The following is a 15,921-nucleotide window of genomic DNA, read 5'->3' as shown; positions in this document are numbered from 1 at the left end:
GCATCTACACACAACTCCTGCTACAGGTGAGCCCTGGTGCTCTGGCTGAGGTGAAGGCCACTTGATCCTATGCAACCGGAACCCACACATCTGTAGATGAATATTAGCCTTCTATGGCACGGCACGCACAGGACATGAGGCCAATATTTAATGAATGAAATGTTAACTCTGCATTAAGCCAAACTTGCCATTTACATGGGACAAGCCTAAGGGCTTAATCCTTAGATGATGGTTTTGCCTTTTGAACAGTCATCCAGTGAACGCTGTGTGAACCATCTGCTGTAGCAGGTGCAATGTGTGTACAGGAGGTAATGGACGTGGCAGTGGAGACACAGGAAAAAGAGACATGAGTCTGCCCCTCAGGTCAGGGAAGGATTCATGGAAGAAGAGACACTTGAATCAGCTCTTAGAGACTATGGAATTCCCAGGCAGAGAAGAAGGAGAGCAGAATCCAGATGCAATACACAGGACATCCAAAGGCACAGAGGCCAGGCAAGCCATGGGTTGTTGATGAAGCATCAGTAATGCTAGAGCATAACATCCCAGAAGGTGGTGGTAGCAGCAGAGATGGAATTGGGAGGCAGGGACCAATCAAGAGGGACCCGAGAGTCATACTAAGGGTAGAACTTTCTTCTCTGGCAATGGGAGCGGCTAGGGGAGAATTCTGCAAAGCGAAATTACATGACTAGGTTTGTGTTTTGGAACAGGGGCTCTATCAGCCATGAGTTGATGGATTGGAGGGGGTGAGTCTTGCTGGGAGACCAGAGGTCCAGACAGGAGATTATGGGAAGAATCCAGTCCGAAGATGGCCACTTGCACAAACACTGTGATCATGCAGATGAAGGGGAAGGGGAAGGGGAAGGCACAAGATAGGGTGAAGAGAGGAAATAACATGACATGGAAGCTGAAGACATATGAAGAGTCAGGGACAAGGGGAGGGGTGTAGAGACCCAGGTGTCTGGCGTGGGCCTGGAGAGAGGGGTCTGTCACTCAGTGAGTTAATGGATCCAGAAAGAGGAGTAGTTTCTGGGGCATAACAAGGAGTCCAGGCTTAGAGTAAGTTAAATGCGTCTCTGGGATATATCCCAGAGGGATATATCTCCTCTTATAACAGGGGCTGTTGAACACAACAACAAAAGCCAACAGGGACTCGGGTGTGTAGCCATGAAACTTGAGAGAGGTGTAGGCCAGGGGTGGAGAGTCTGGAGGCCTCACATAACAGTGGTCAGCAAGGCCAAGAACTTGGACCTTGTTATCCGAGGAGAGTGGAAGGAAATGCTCCCTCAGCTCACAATACCTTTACACAGAGTGCCTTGGTATCTGCAGCAACTAGTTCAGAAAATTCCTACGGGAATGCAACTAAAGGAGAAAAAGCTCTGAAACAATACGTGCAATGGAAGAGAGAGAGAGATTGAGAAACACTCAAGACCAGTGTTAAATTGACTGGGAAGAAAGTGTGGAAAACAACCAAGTTAACTGCTCAGAACTGCTCCGTTCCCCTGTATCCACATGTGCCCTCTGACCTGACCCTGTGTCTCTCCTGCACAATGGAAGCACTGAGCTAATTCATTCTTTGTGTGTGATCATCAGCTTTCACTGCAGAGGTCAAAGTGCTCGGGGTATTCATCTGACCAAATATGCTTGTACCAGAGGTCCCGGGCTGTGCCAAAATCCCAACTACAAAATAGCACTGGGGAGAGACTACATGGTCAAAATAAGTTATTAGGAGAGTGATAGCAATTTACCAGTATTAGACAAATCCCAGCTTTATGGCTTCTTTGGTTGTACCAATAAATCAGGTAGAGCTGGCCTATCTAACATGGCAGTCAACTAACCATGTGTTTCTACTGAGCACTTGAAATGTGGCCAGTCTGAATTGAGACATGCTGTAAGGGCAACATGCACACCAGACTTTGAAGACAGTCTGAAAAAAAAAGAACATAGAATATCTCACTCATATTTTTTATATTGATTACATGAGGAGATGATAATAATGGATACATTGGCTACATAAAATATATTATTAAAATTACATATGCCAGTGTCTTTTAACTTTTTCAATGTGGCTACTAGAAAAAGTAAAATTATACATGTGGCTCCCATTGTGATTTGAATTCTATTTCGACTGGCCAACACTGAGTTCTAGAACCTAAATAATCTTTACTCCTTAGCATATACTAGGCATGTCGTAGGCACATACTAGGCTTCATTGTTTTACTTATTCCCCAAATTGAAAACAAAGCAATTTAGAGTAAATGTTCATCTCTTTCCAATCTACCAATGAGAAACCTGCCCAAGAGCTATGTCGGAGAAGTATTCATGCTTTACTCAACCTATAAAGTAAAGACTTGCTTTATAGGTTGTAGGGTAATATCTAAATCCTGCGCTGTTCCTATCACATACACTGATATTGGAATCAACTTCAGAAGCATCGATTTTGGAAGTGAATGACAGCTACACAAACATGCACACACACACACTCCATGTGTGAGCGTGCACATGCAAGTGCACTAAATACGAATCTTTCACCAAAAATTTGTAGAGACTACAGAATAGTAGAAAGTACTTGGGGTTATTTTAGTTCTCAAAGTTAATTGTCAGAGTAAGGACTTTGGTCTTTATATAATTTCGTAGTTTCCTATAGTTTCCTAAACTGGCTTCCCTAGTGCTAAGTACAGTGTTTTACTTTGAAATCTGAGGAGAAATGACTACACTTCGGTTTCCCATTTAGGAAATATGTCTGAGTTCACGCTCTTTGTTTAAGATAAAGTAGACCTTCCAAGACTAAATAGGATCCTCCTTCAGGCATTTTTATCCCTTTGAAGACACTCAGTTATTACCATTAAGGTAATTCCCTCTGAATATCAACGCGGAGTTAATTTACCCAATTGCTATCATCTTCTTGTATTAAAAGCATCACTTTTAGTGAAAAGGAATGTGGCCTTTGGAAAAATCATTTTCTCCTGCTTGTAGCTCCTAGAGTGTGCACTCCCGCCTTGTTTTCAAGAGAAAGTGATTGGGTTGCTTTGTCTTATTTGTGGACCCTTCAACACTTTTCCTTTTGTTTGTTCAATGGTGACAGAAGGAAGCATCTATTGCCTGACACTCGATATGAGCAGTTAATAAATCCCCACTGGATGAAAAAGTAAATGAGATAGAAGAACTGCTGTGATGACTTTTCCCTTCCCAACAGCTTGGCTGCTCAGAGTTCTCTTCCTCCCCTGCTTGGGATGGAGGAAACAGATCTGACCAGAGCATGAAGGGAATTACCATGAATTAATCAACTCCTCAATTTTTTTAGCGATCGGAAATCCTCAAAACTCCTCACGTCCTTCCCTCCCCTCCCTCAGTCATGTTATGCTTCACTCACCACACTCCTATCCCTTTTTAATTATACAACATGAGGTCGGTGGCTTAGGGACTCTCCTCCATCTTCTTTTTACTAACTGAGTATCTCCCCCTGTAAGTACAGCTTGGCTTCGCAGCCCCTGGGAGTGGCCACCTGGGGTCCCTTTGATGAAGCCAGTGGCCCATGTATCTTCTCACTCCACAGGGCCATCCAGATGGCTTTCAACATGACTTCATAAAATCTTCTAGGTCAACAGGATTTTTTCTTGACACGTGACAGAAAGGGCTTTGAACCAACCATGGCTTTGAAAGCCCAACAGTGGCCAGGCTGGCACTTGTGGTCTGTTCCCGGTTCTTTTATCTATCTGCTGGGGTGTGGAACAAGCCTTGCATCCTGAATTTACCCAGGCCTAGTCTTAGAGGCCCAAACTTTCATTGTTGGACAATGTATGAGCTGTTCCATCTGGAGAAGCCAAGAAGAGGCACCCTGGTGCCTGTGCCTTTTCCAGGTCCTCTTCTCCCAGGTAGATTATAACTATGATAGTGAAGATCACATGAGATGATGTATATTCAACTTTGCAAGACCCAAAGCACCAAAGGAAGATTGTTCTTTTACTAAGATGTCAGTTAAGAGATGGCCAAACCAAGGACCAAAAGAGAAAAGTAATTTTCTTAAGGTCCTGGAGAGGAAATCTTTGGCTTAGGCTGAGTCTACAATCCTTTCTTCTAAACCTTCTACCTACCATAATTATTTGTCATGAAAGGCTTTATTATAATGAGAGCTGATTCATGCTACAGAGGCATCTGTTTTATTCTGAGCTGAGTCTGCACCTGGACAGGTGAGGACCCAACTTCACAGGGGTCTTGCAGGAGGAGGAGCTCTCTCTCTGTGTCTCAGCTGACAGCATCATCTTGAAGATAGATGGCCTGCCTTCCCTACTTGGACTCATGACTATGACAATTCATTCCAAACATTTGTCATTCAACTTATATTTCTGCATATATCCATTTACGTATTTGCTCATACATTCATACTAGTAATAGCTAACTTTTATTGTGGTGTGCCAAGACCTCACAGGCATTAACACACTTACTTCTTGCAACAACACTTAATAGAGATCCTATTATTGTATGCCATTTTACACATGAAGAAACTGAGGCCCAGAAAAGTTATACCCTAGGAAGTGACAGAGCTAGGGTTTGAACCTGGGCAGTCTGTAGTCTGATTCAAACAAGGCTATGGTGCCTCGCACATCTCCTTTTCCAGACTCACCAAACAAATGGTCCTATAGTCCCTACCTTCCTTGGCATGGTTCACAGATGCCTTGCAAGGGGTTGTTTGAAAATGAATCAAGTTGTTTCCTGTTTGTATGCAACTGAGGTCAGTGGTTCAATAAATGCATTACAGTAGCTCTTTGTAAAGTAATCTGATGCGTGTCTCATAAACCTATTTCTGGTTATTGGCTTTATGGTAAAAATTCATGGCGCCATAAAAACATGGGATGTCTTAAAGGCTTCTGGCTTCTGAAGTTGGATCATCCTTAGCCGTCTCAGAGGTCTCCAGATTAGAAACCATATCAACCTTCCTCAGGAAAACATTTTGATGTCAAGAAACGGTGCATTGAATTTAATCTAAACCTGTCATGCACCAGCTCCTGAAGGTTTCCTCTTATTTAAGCCTCCATTAAGATAAAGGATAGCCTGTCATTAGCCTGTGAATAATCTTGTGGATATTTAATGTGTTTGAAAGTAGTTGTCAAGCCCTCCTTAGTCTTCCCTGCTCAGGTGCTACCATTCTGGAGGCCTTAATGATTTCTAGTTCACAGAGCTCTGTGAAAGGGAGAGTCCAATATTTTATCAGAATCCACGTATCAAGTAGATAGAACACAGTGGATCATTTCAGGCAGTACTCTCCATGGAGTCCTGGCAAAATTTCAAGCAGATTTAGCATAATTCTAAGCAACCTTAAGGGTTTCAGGTACTGTCTGATAATTGGCTTAAGGAACCAGAGAACCAATGATTATACTCTTTTGATTCTTTCTTTTGCTATCTATATTGTCTGTAATTTTAGAATTTTTACATCTTACATCTATATCGAATGTACTTCCAAAATTGCAGTAGGGTGAAGAAGGATAAATCTTGAACTGATTGTAGCTACGTGTGGCACTTACTGTGAGTACACGAGAGCTGGGCTCACAGGACACTATTCGGATGTTCATGCCAAATGCTCATTCTTTACTCTCTCGGCTTTCATTTCCCTGGAAATGTCCCTTTCATGAAAAAAGGATGATCCTGGGGTGCCTGGGTGGCTCAGTTGGTTAGGCATCCGACTTTGGCTCCAGTCATGATTTCACGTTTCATGGGTTCGAGCCCCACATCGGGCTCTGTGCTCACGGCTCAGAGCCTAGAAGCTGCTTCAGATTCTGTGTCTCCTTCGCTCTCTGCCCCTTCTCTGCTCATGCACAGTCTCTGTCTCTCTCTCTCTCTTTCAAAAATAAACATTAAAAAAAATTTTTTTAAAGGGATGATCCTTTTAGAAAGACTTCCTTTAGAAAAACTACTTTATGCCACAAATCTGAAGTCATTCCTTCAATAAAGGTCACTGACATGCAATTAATGACACAATGTCTTTGCAGCAGAAATAAGGGAAGTTTGGACAGATTAAAAGCATCTCTCCGGGGGCACCTGGGTGGCTCAGTCAGTTGGGCATTCAACTTTGCCGAGATCAGGTCATAATCTCGCGGTTCGTGAGTTCGAGCCCCGCATCTGGCTCTGTGCTGACAGCTCAGAGCCCGGAGCCTGCTTTGGATTCTGTCTCCCTCTCTCTCTGCCCCTCCCCCATTCATGCGCGCGCGCGCTCTCTCTCTCTCTCTCTCTCTCAAAAATAAACTGTAAAAAAAATTTTTTTTAACAATTTAAAGAAAAGCATCTTCTCTGGGGGGTTAGCTAATCGTAAATGGAGAGCAGATATCAAAGACAATAGTATCACAATATACTAAAAAGCCTAGTCAGCATACACAATGGTTACTGAGTTGTCAAGTTAAACTTGGTAAATTTAACACTGCAGCCTTTCTAGAGAGGTTACTTTAGGTCCACTCCCTATTTCCTGTGTAAGCATTTGATTAAAAAACAAGATCCTAGCATTTACAACAACATGGATGGACTTAGAGGACGTTATGCTAAGTGAAAAGAAGTCAGAAAGAGAAACACAAATCCTGCATGATCTCATTTACACGCAGAGTCTAAAAAGTTAAAAACGAACCAAAAAACCACACTCCTAATGAAAGGGATCACGTTTATGGTTGCCAGAGGCGAGGATGGGGGCGAGGGTGAGGGAACCGGAGACAGGTGGTCAAAAGGTGCAAACTTCGGGCTGTAACATCAGGTGGTCCTACGACGGAAGGTATGCGTGGTGACCGCAGCTAACTCTCCCATGCGGTATCTTTGAAAGCTGCTAAGAGCGTAAATCCTAAAAGTTCTCACCACAAGGAAAGAGACTTTTTTTTTTTTTTTTTTTTTGTAACTACAGGAGGAGATGGATGTTAAATAAACTCATGTGGCGTTGTATACCTTAACCTGGTACAGTGCTTCATGTCAATCATATCTCGAGAAAACGGAAAGATAAAAAGATGGACGTCCAACCGAGACAGCTTGGCCCCCCCCCCCCCCCCGCCTCCTCCCTCTCTTCTTGCAGTGTGGTGGAGAAGGATAAATTCGTACCTGATGCTGCGGCTGACCCAGAACCTACTCCGTGCAAAGTACAGACTCGTCTTGACTGCACGTGGCCCAAGCTGGGCGCTCGCTGCCGACGCCCCGGCAGGCACTGGCAAGCAGGATTCGCGAGGGGCAATGGTTTTGGCGGCCTCGTGCACTTGGAGGCAATGCACGGAGGATTAAAGAGAATCATGAAGGCTGGAGGATTAAAACTCGAATCAGAAAAGGACACGTTTTAAAACGTGCACAAAGAATGATTAATTATCAAATTCTTTCCTTTACCCTCCTAGGAGAAATGACTCAATCAGCGACTCTCTCTCTCTCTTTTTTTTTTTTTTTCTTTTTCTTTCCCTCTGCCTCTGCAAACATCATTTGTTATGGTTAGAATCCTGAGGACTGTGTCACGGCCTGCCAGGAGGCCAGTCAGAAGTATATCCATCAGCCTAGAGCCTCTCTACATTGCATCATATATAAAAGAAACAATGAGTAGTGTGCCCACGCGAATCCAGCCGAGAGCCAAAAGCTACGCTCAGCCCGTGTATCACTGACAACACACAGCCTGGGCCACGCGGAGGCCAGCTGCTGTCCTGTCTGTTTCTAGGTACGTCAAGCGTGGCCACCACCCAGGAGACGGCGTGTGCCCAGGTGCCCCCTCTGCAACTGCCTTAATTTTCACACTCGTGAACATTTTTCCACCCCTTTTTGCCACTTCCAGTTAATCTCATGCATATTTATGTACCAATTATGCAAATCCCCAGATAAAAATGCATTAAGCACCCATGATTTAGACTGGTTAAGTCTATTACATGGCATAATGAAATTACTGCATGATGTCCAATTTACCTCAACACTTGCTTTAAACTGTCAGTAAGTTATTAAGTCCCCACAACACAGCAAAATTTAGCTCTGGGAGGCTTTCTTTGTCCAGCCCATCATGATACCCTGAAATCAGAAACTTCAAGCTGAAGCCTTACGAAAGGGGGAGAATATTCCAGAATAGGCTTAATGAGGCATAATGTGGGATAAGGTTTAAAAATGACAACACATTGCCACTGATATAAGTCTTTGGGTAAATTTTGGAGAAACATTGGGTAACTTCAACAACACAGGACATAGCAATTTAGAAACTAAAGCCGAGTCTCACCGAGGGATCTCATTTCACAGTCAGGTCTTGTTTCCTAAGTATGATGATTCTGTAGGTGACCAAATTCAAGTGTAACTTGAATCTTCAATATGGAAATATAAATTTCCAGCGTCAGAAATAAGGAGATTAAAGAAGAATTCACAGAAACAATTTAACACACACACACACACACACACACACACACACACAGCTTGAAGTCTAAAAATTAAAGGGTTTTGGGGCGCCTGGGTGGCGCAGTCGGTTAAGCATCCGACTTCAGCCAGGTCACGATCTCGCGGTCCGTGAGTTCGAGCCCCGCGTCGGGCTCTGGGCTGACGGCTCGGAGCCTGGAGCCTGTTTCCGATTCTGTGTCTCCCTCTCTCTCTGCCCCTCCCCCGTTCATGCTCTGTCTCTCTCTGTCCCAAAAATAAATAAACGTTGAAAAAAAAATAAATAAAAATAAAAATTAAAGGGTTTGAATGAGACTCAGTTTGCTATGGAGAGATTTTATGTTTGAAGTTTGGTGGGACCCAAACCCCCATAGTTTCATTGTTCATTAGGTGACGTGATGGTTAAGGAACAAACTGTGATGTGAATTAAATGATAAATATAATATACGAGCAGTCTGACCCCTGATATCTATTTTTCCCCTATCACAGCATGCCATTTTCATGGGCCCACAGTGTGATTTATACAGTGTCTGGGTCCTGATTCATTTGCATAGGGAACTGCCTTCCAAGTCTAGCAGAGTTGTACTCACCTAAGGTTATGAGCTCAGATCCACTGATCTGATGGGAGCATGAAAATGCACGATACCAGGACAGGAGGTCTGAGGCAGCAATTTCAAAAGCTAGCCAAATAAACAGATTATCACGCCATCCCCTAAGGCATCCATACCCTACCCTGTCAATAAAGGGCGCCATTTGCCATTCTCTTTGCAGCGGTAGAACATAAATGAACTGCTACCTGCCGTTTCCACAGCCCCTTGGATTGAAACATGCTGCCTGCACCCATCACGACTCGGCTACACGCTCAGGGAGTGCAAACAGGTCACTGAGGGGATCTCACCAGAGATCAGCCAGCCAGCCAGCCAGCCGGAGGGCTGGAATTAGAACCTCTGGTAACAAACTCTCTTGGGGTGATCCTTCTAATGAGTGACTATCAGACAACTGGGAGATCACGAATTCTCCCCAAGGATGGGATGCTTTCATGCTTAAGACCCTAGTTTTAACATTCTCTTATGACATCATGGTCGTGCTCATTAATTAGCAGGAAAAAAAACTGCTCAACAAAAGAGTCTATTTGTGTTGGAACCACTGAACGGAGCATCAAAGAGATGAGGTAAATCAAAGCCTTACTCTATTGGCTGTAACCATTCTGTGTGGTTATATAGCCAATTTCCCCTGATATTTTTGGAAATTTCTGAATAAAGAAAGTACTATTTTTAGCGTTATTTAGAACTTTTGGCCCACCCATGTAGAGTTCTCTGTGGATGCAGCAAATACCACACAGACTCCCCATCATCTGAGCTTTTAATGGAAAGCCCCAGCTCCAAGGCATCTCGAGTGAAAAACCAAACTCCAGCCAAGGAGAACAAGTTCCCAGAGCCTCCAGGAGATTGTAAGCAGCTCCCTGGGCGCACTCTTAAATGTTACAGGACCAAGTTCTGACCAAGATGTCAGGCGAGTCCGGTGCTCTGGGCTCTTTTCTGCAGGTCTGGGAGCTCTCTGAGAACACACTGGCTTCCAGAATGCATTAACCTACTTTCCACAGAGGATTCCCTGACCCTCTTGCTCTGAAGAAGAGGAGGAGGAAAGAGGTATTTCCAGTAAGAGCTGGGCACGCTCTGCTTTAAACGTGTTACTCCTCCTGCTACACACAGCAATGCCGCCAGAGAAATTGGTGCTTCCTGCAACGAACAGCTCCCGGGGCTGCACAGCCTCCAAGAAGAGTGATTGGAAATCCTGCTAAAATATGGCTGTCTAATCAAGCGAGAGGGGAACTCATTTGCCAGGATTCCCATTGTCCGCACTGACAGATGGTTCTCTCCCCCCTGCTTTCCCCTTCCCACTGCCTTTGAGGCTAGCCTATTCTTTCAGAGATCCAGCCTAGTTCTGAAAGAAGACAAAAGCTCAGTGAGCCTCCCATTCACAGAGGCTCCGGGCACCTCAGCTGCCTTTTTTTTTTCCAACATCCAAGCAGAATCAAAAGAAATCGAGATTCACTCTCCTTACCTTGGTCCTCATCGGAGACAGGAGCCCTTCCATTTTGGCGGAATCCTCATGCCAGTTGCTGTCCTCTCCAAGTTACTCTCTGTTTGTGCTGTCCTTAAGCATCCCACACGAAAAGAGCCATGCGGGGAGTCCTGGTCTCTCCCCTCTCCCGGGCGGTGCCTCTACACCGTCACCCTGTCTAACTTGAATCTCCAGTGCCTGGAAAGCACTGTTCCTAGAGCAGCCCGCTCGCTTCCTCACCCTCTTCCCTCTCTTGCTTCTCTCTCTCCCGAGCTCTCTCCTCCCTCCCTTTCCTCCCTCTCTTTCCATAATCTGCCTAGAGCTCTCTGTGTACCGTGCTCACTTGACAAATGATCCCTGTCTTAGGTACCGCATTTGAGCCAAGAAAAGTGATCTGAACCAAACCACAGGGGCGGCTCACCCAGGAAAGGAGGCGAGAGGGGCTGAGCTCTGCCCGGGCATCCTGGGCTCCTGAGCTCAGCTGTGCAGTCGCTCTCTCTAGAGCTGACAGCTGAAGGCACTGCTTTGGTTCTCCATTCATTTCTCTTTTAAGGAACAGGACCCTGAGAGCAGTGGATCCAGGTGTCACCATTACTCAGCTGTTTTTCTGAAAGCTGAAAAAGAAATCTCACCTCTCGGATATTTCTAAATGCTCATTTGTTTAGCCCAGTTGTTGACACAGCATCTGGATAGTTAACTGGATTTTTTTTTTCCTGTCTGACCAGATGTTTAAGAGCATATAAGCAAAGCCTCTTCTTAGGAAAAGTTTCAACACTGATTTATAGACTCAGTTTCTAACAGCGGAGCATAAAATAATAAGCACGTGTAGCTCTCCAGGACTCAGATAAACCAGGATTGACTCTCTCATTCGACATTGCCAGTCACTTGTAAAAAGTAGCCAGTGAGAAAATACTGCAAAGACTTGGGTCAGGGCATAATGAAGTTGAAAAGAGGTTTTTTTTTGAACTTTCTTATGTTTAAGGAGTTTTCTATATGAAAATAATTCAACATCTCTACTTCAGCAGGTGACTCCTTAATTGTAGCTAAGAACATCTATACCATTATAAGGGATTTCACATTATATAATGTGACACACACAGACCATATGTGAACTCACGGATGATATTTAAGGCTGACATCCTGTGTCCTTTGTTCCTTGGATGGCACTTGTCCCTCTCTCTATCTGCCACGTCTCCCAAGACGTCTTGAAGATGGGGCCATCTATGCTGGTTCTCCAGATGGTGTCCTAGGATGGTCCATTACTCTAGTTCTTAATCCTTGATTACCTCAAGTTTTTTTCTAGTTCATTCATCTGTATCCAAGGAACTTCAGATTCTACACCAACTACATTACACTGATTCATTTCCTTGGCTAGTCCCCAGTTCTCTATTCTTAACATTTTCCCCCTATTATCTTAGGTGCATGTCTACAACCTCATTCACACTTAACCAGGCGCTTACCTCCTCTGACCAGAGTCTTAACATCCTGACAAATCCTCAATGGCTCCAACCTACTGAAAGTAATACTCTGTCTTTATATAAAATATCTTTGCCATTTCTGGGGGCCTCTGGACCTCGTTATCTCTTGCTATTGGCTTAACCATGACGTTTTCTTACACAGTATCCTAGTGTTTGGGGTCCCTTAGTCTTTTGTTTTATTCATTCAATCATTCAATAAGGAGATATAATGCACCTACTGTGTGCCAGGAGGTTTTAGTTTCAGGTTATAGAGTGGAGAGTAAGGTAGACAAAGCTCTTACCTCCATGCCTTTATATTCTGTTTGCTACAAAACTCAACCAACTCACCAAGCCCTTTCATCTGTCATCTCATTTTTTACTTCGATCTCTACCCATGATATTGTGTTTCTCTAGAGGATTGCAAACCCTACTAGGAGACTCTCCCTTCCACTAGAGCTTTGCTTTCTTTTGGCCCTCTTCCTAACTGGGTACCCATTATCAACTTTCTTTGATGCAACTAAAAACGAATTTATTCACAAGAATTACATTCCTTCACTGCCATCTTTAATTTTATTTCCTCTCCTCTTCCTCAGCCCTCCCGCTATCTTCTCAAAGGCTTTATTTTGGGGTTGGGGGAGGAAATCACTCTTTGTATGTTCAAGGTATCATTCCTCCTCTGCCTGACTTACTAGCCGCAGATATTCGGACAGGCCTTTTACCCTGGCCGTTGTAGAGCCATCACTCATCCCATGTGCCATGTTCAGGTTTCATCCTGTTGGATTGCTCCTGATTTAAACAAGATGTATCTGTGACTTGCTTTTTACTTTTGGCAACTCTTTCCTGAGCCATTCTATTCTGGTCTTTGTCCCTTCCTAGTCCCAGAGACCCTCTCACCAGAATTCTCAATCAGAATCACTCCTCTAGAGTTTTCTCCTTGACCTTTTTTGTCTGTGGCACAACGGATCACCCCCTGCTGCTTGTCAGTCTGACCCTAAACTTTAGTTATAGGGGTAGAACAGACTGGGATGGTGTCAAGGTTAAAAAAAAAATCAGACTAATTACATGTGTAAGACTGGTTGTTTTCTGACAAACTCTAAACAGAGCTTCCGGAACCAAAACTACTTTCCAAGGCTAGGGGAAGGGCCTTTAGCAAGGAATTGCGAATATCCTATATCATCTCACCATATAAGGAAGGTTTAGCTTTTCTGGTTGTTTACATTCCAGTCCCCCAGCCCCTGGAGTCTGGGTTTGTTCATCCTGTTTTTTAGTGGTCTGCAAGGTCCCTGACTAAAGCAACCCCCTGGGAATCAACAGGATTCAGAATCCTATTAGGATCTGGAAATGATGCTGATGGTGATGATCGAGATGAAGGTAGCAACAGGTGCCTTGTCCCAGGCACTGCACTCAGAGATTTTCATGGATTAGCTCCTCCTATGAAGGAGGTACCATTCTTCTTTGGTTAATTTGCACACAATGGACCTGCATTTAGCTCCAGGAGGCCACACGTAGTGAGAATGCTATTTCCTTCTCATCCCCACCAACATACAAAGACTTAAATGCATATTTCATCATCTATTCTTTATTAGTCTGGGGCTTCGAATTAAGCATTTGAAAGTGTATTATTTTAGGCCATCGTGTTAACTTTCTGTCTCTCATTCATTGGCTTGGTCACAGAATCAACATTCATTGGCCATCCATCTCAAGCCAGGTACCATGGAAGACACTTATCAAGCACAAGTCTTGTATTCATTAAAGCGATTTGTAAAGTGGAACGTGCCAGTCAATTTGTTACTAGCATCTCCAAGTCCTTTAACTACTGAGTACTCCATGTCTTACCCCTAAAGTGGTTAGACTTATTTAGCGATGGGAGGGGGCAGGAGGAGAGGTGGTAGTTGCAGGAGGGCTTACGAAATACTCTAATTTAGGCAACAGATGTACCGTGTCAATGAAAATAATCATCGGATCATTAGGTGTCCTAACACCATGAAGAATGATCACTGTTGCCAAAACAGTCAGAAACGGGAACCCCCATTCACCGCTCTACATCCCAGGTTCCCTTATGTAGGGGTGCTCTCTGCTTGCAACTTCACGTTTTAAGAGAGTTCCTTCAGCTTCAAAAAGGGCAGAATTTACAATCTGGGATTAACTCAGCCTTGGAAGAAAAAGTCAATGAATATCAAATATATAGAAACTGGTGAAATATCAATTAAGTGTGTACCACAGGGAAAGGGAGTCTTAGCTGCAATCCAACTCAGCAAATTCCCACTGGGTGGTGAGGGCTTCTGACCTACAGAGGGAGTGTCCCTGTTCCAAGCAACCTCTTTTAGCAAATCTCCTTGCATTTGAGCCATTCTTCTTCCCCATTTTGATGTTCAAAGAAAGGAGAGGAGAAATGGATGGATGGATGGACGACCTTTATAATGAACCTCTCTAGACCAGGAGCACTTGGAAATGTCACAAAAGCCATTAGGTAGGACATGGTCAGAGGCTCAGATTTCTCATCTCTCCTGCATGAAAACATTGACCCTTTCTTCCTCACATCTTCACTATCTTCAAGGTTAATTTCTTTAGGCCCCTTGTGGTCTCTGGGGACCACAGCCAGTTGCACAATTAAGGTTCATTATCTGAGGATTGGGTTGCCTTGCTTCATAAATGGTTTTCAATTCATTAAGGTAAGAGGATTGTGACCTGACAACCACTTAGGTCTTTTCCTCTGTGACTCATCACTCTTTAGTTCCTACTGGGAAACATCTTCATTAAGACTTAGGCTTTGGTGTGATAAAGGATAGAAAAGACCTTATTCCTGGATTGGTTCCAGGTATCTTGGGCAGCACTAAGGGAGTTATTTAGCTGAGGCTATAAATCTCCTCCTGCTTTCAACCCCCCTGGCCTCTGCCCCTCACCTTGAGCCACATTATTGGTTTTGCTTCATACTGTAACTGCCAAAACAGATCACGGAGAAAATTTTCGCTTACTACACGCTAAACTAAAGTGCTCAATGAAAGTTGTGATTTAATTTCTAAGCGCTTGAATTTGTTTTACCTGTGTAAGGATAAGCATTCTATACGTTACTGTAAAACAGAGATTTTACAGTGACTGGCATTTTTGAAAGGGTGCTCACATGTGTTATCTTTTTAAAACTTCACAATAATTCTGTTAGGTGTGTGTGGCAGGTATTAATTTCCATTTTGCAAGAGTAGGGAGATGAATAGGAAGAAAATAATGTTTGCTGAGTGCCAGCTTTGTTCCAGCCGTGACCTTTAAAGCACCATCTCATTTCATTTTCAAAGGTATGTTATGATATGTTATTATAATAATATTATTATTCCCATCTAACAGATGCAAGAACTGAGATTGAGAGAATTAGTGTTGTGGTAGGTTGCATCATGTAGCTTCAGTTATTCATGCATTTTGTCATCTGTCCACTTGCCATTCAGACTTGGTCATGCACTCTTTTTCTCACTTTTCTCTGGGTATGGCTGTATGACTTCCCTTGACTGATGGAGTGGATGTTAACAAATATGGTACAAACAGAAGCTTAAAGATGTTCCTGGGTAGGACATAGGAATTATGTCCTGCTGATTCCTGGAGGAGGATGAAAGAAATCCAACCTACAGATTTGGGAGCAAGCTCAGCCAACATCAGCTGAGCCCAGGATAGATCAGTAAAACTCTGCAAACTTGTGAACACCCAACATCTACCACTGTGTGGCACCCGGTGGTATGTTTGTTATGCAACTAATGGATATCATAACTAATCCAAGACCAGAGTTCCTAAGTGGTCACACAGGAACCAGAACCTGACACAGGAAGACTTAGAACTCCACATATGTCAAGATTTCCTACTCTACTGCAGCTCTGAGAGCAAGTCATGTAGAGTGATGGAAATACTTAATGGTTATTCAAGTATTTCCCAGAGCTCCACATCAGAATCTGAGCTTCCAGACATACAGACTGGCACTTTCATGTTACAAAACACCAAGTATAAGACCTACGGCATTTCATTCCCCGTGTTTCTTCTTCCCTTATTTTCATTCGAAAATGGT

At 43.7% G+C, this 15,921-nt stretch overlaps 1 protein-coding gene across 2 annotated transcripts in view; it reads right to left on the bottom strand.

Moving 5' to 3' along the window:
- FRMD4A (FERM domain containing 4A) overlaps window positions 1–15,921 on the bottom strand; it is a 611,772-nt gene that overhangs the window by 442,209 nt on the left and 153,642 nt on the right. The window contains exon 1 of one of the 2 annotated variants that reach the window (XM_040451380.1): window positions 10,420–10,588. The exons of the other annotated variant lie outside the window; for it this stretch is intronic. Within the exon in view, the coding sequence (XP_040307314.1) occupies window positions 10,420–10,452 (33 nt within the window). The 5' untranslated portion in view covers window positions 10,453–10,588. Of the gene's footprint in view, window positions 1–10,419; window positions 10,589–15,921 lie in introns of those variants that run through there. 2 annotated transcript variants of the gene reach the window in all.

The sequence above is a fragment of the Herpailurus yagouaroundi genome, unplaced genomic scaffold (assembly GCF_014898765.1).
Source record: "Herpailurus yagouaroundi ecotype Mexico unplaced genomic scaffold, PumYag 203, whole genome shotgun sequence".
Taxonomy (NCBI): Eukaryota; Metazoa; Chordata; class Mammalia; order Carnivora; family Felidae; genus Herpailurus; species Herpailurus yagouaroundi.
This window is presented reverse-complemented; position numbering and strand designations above follow the sequence as displayed.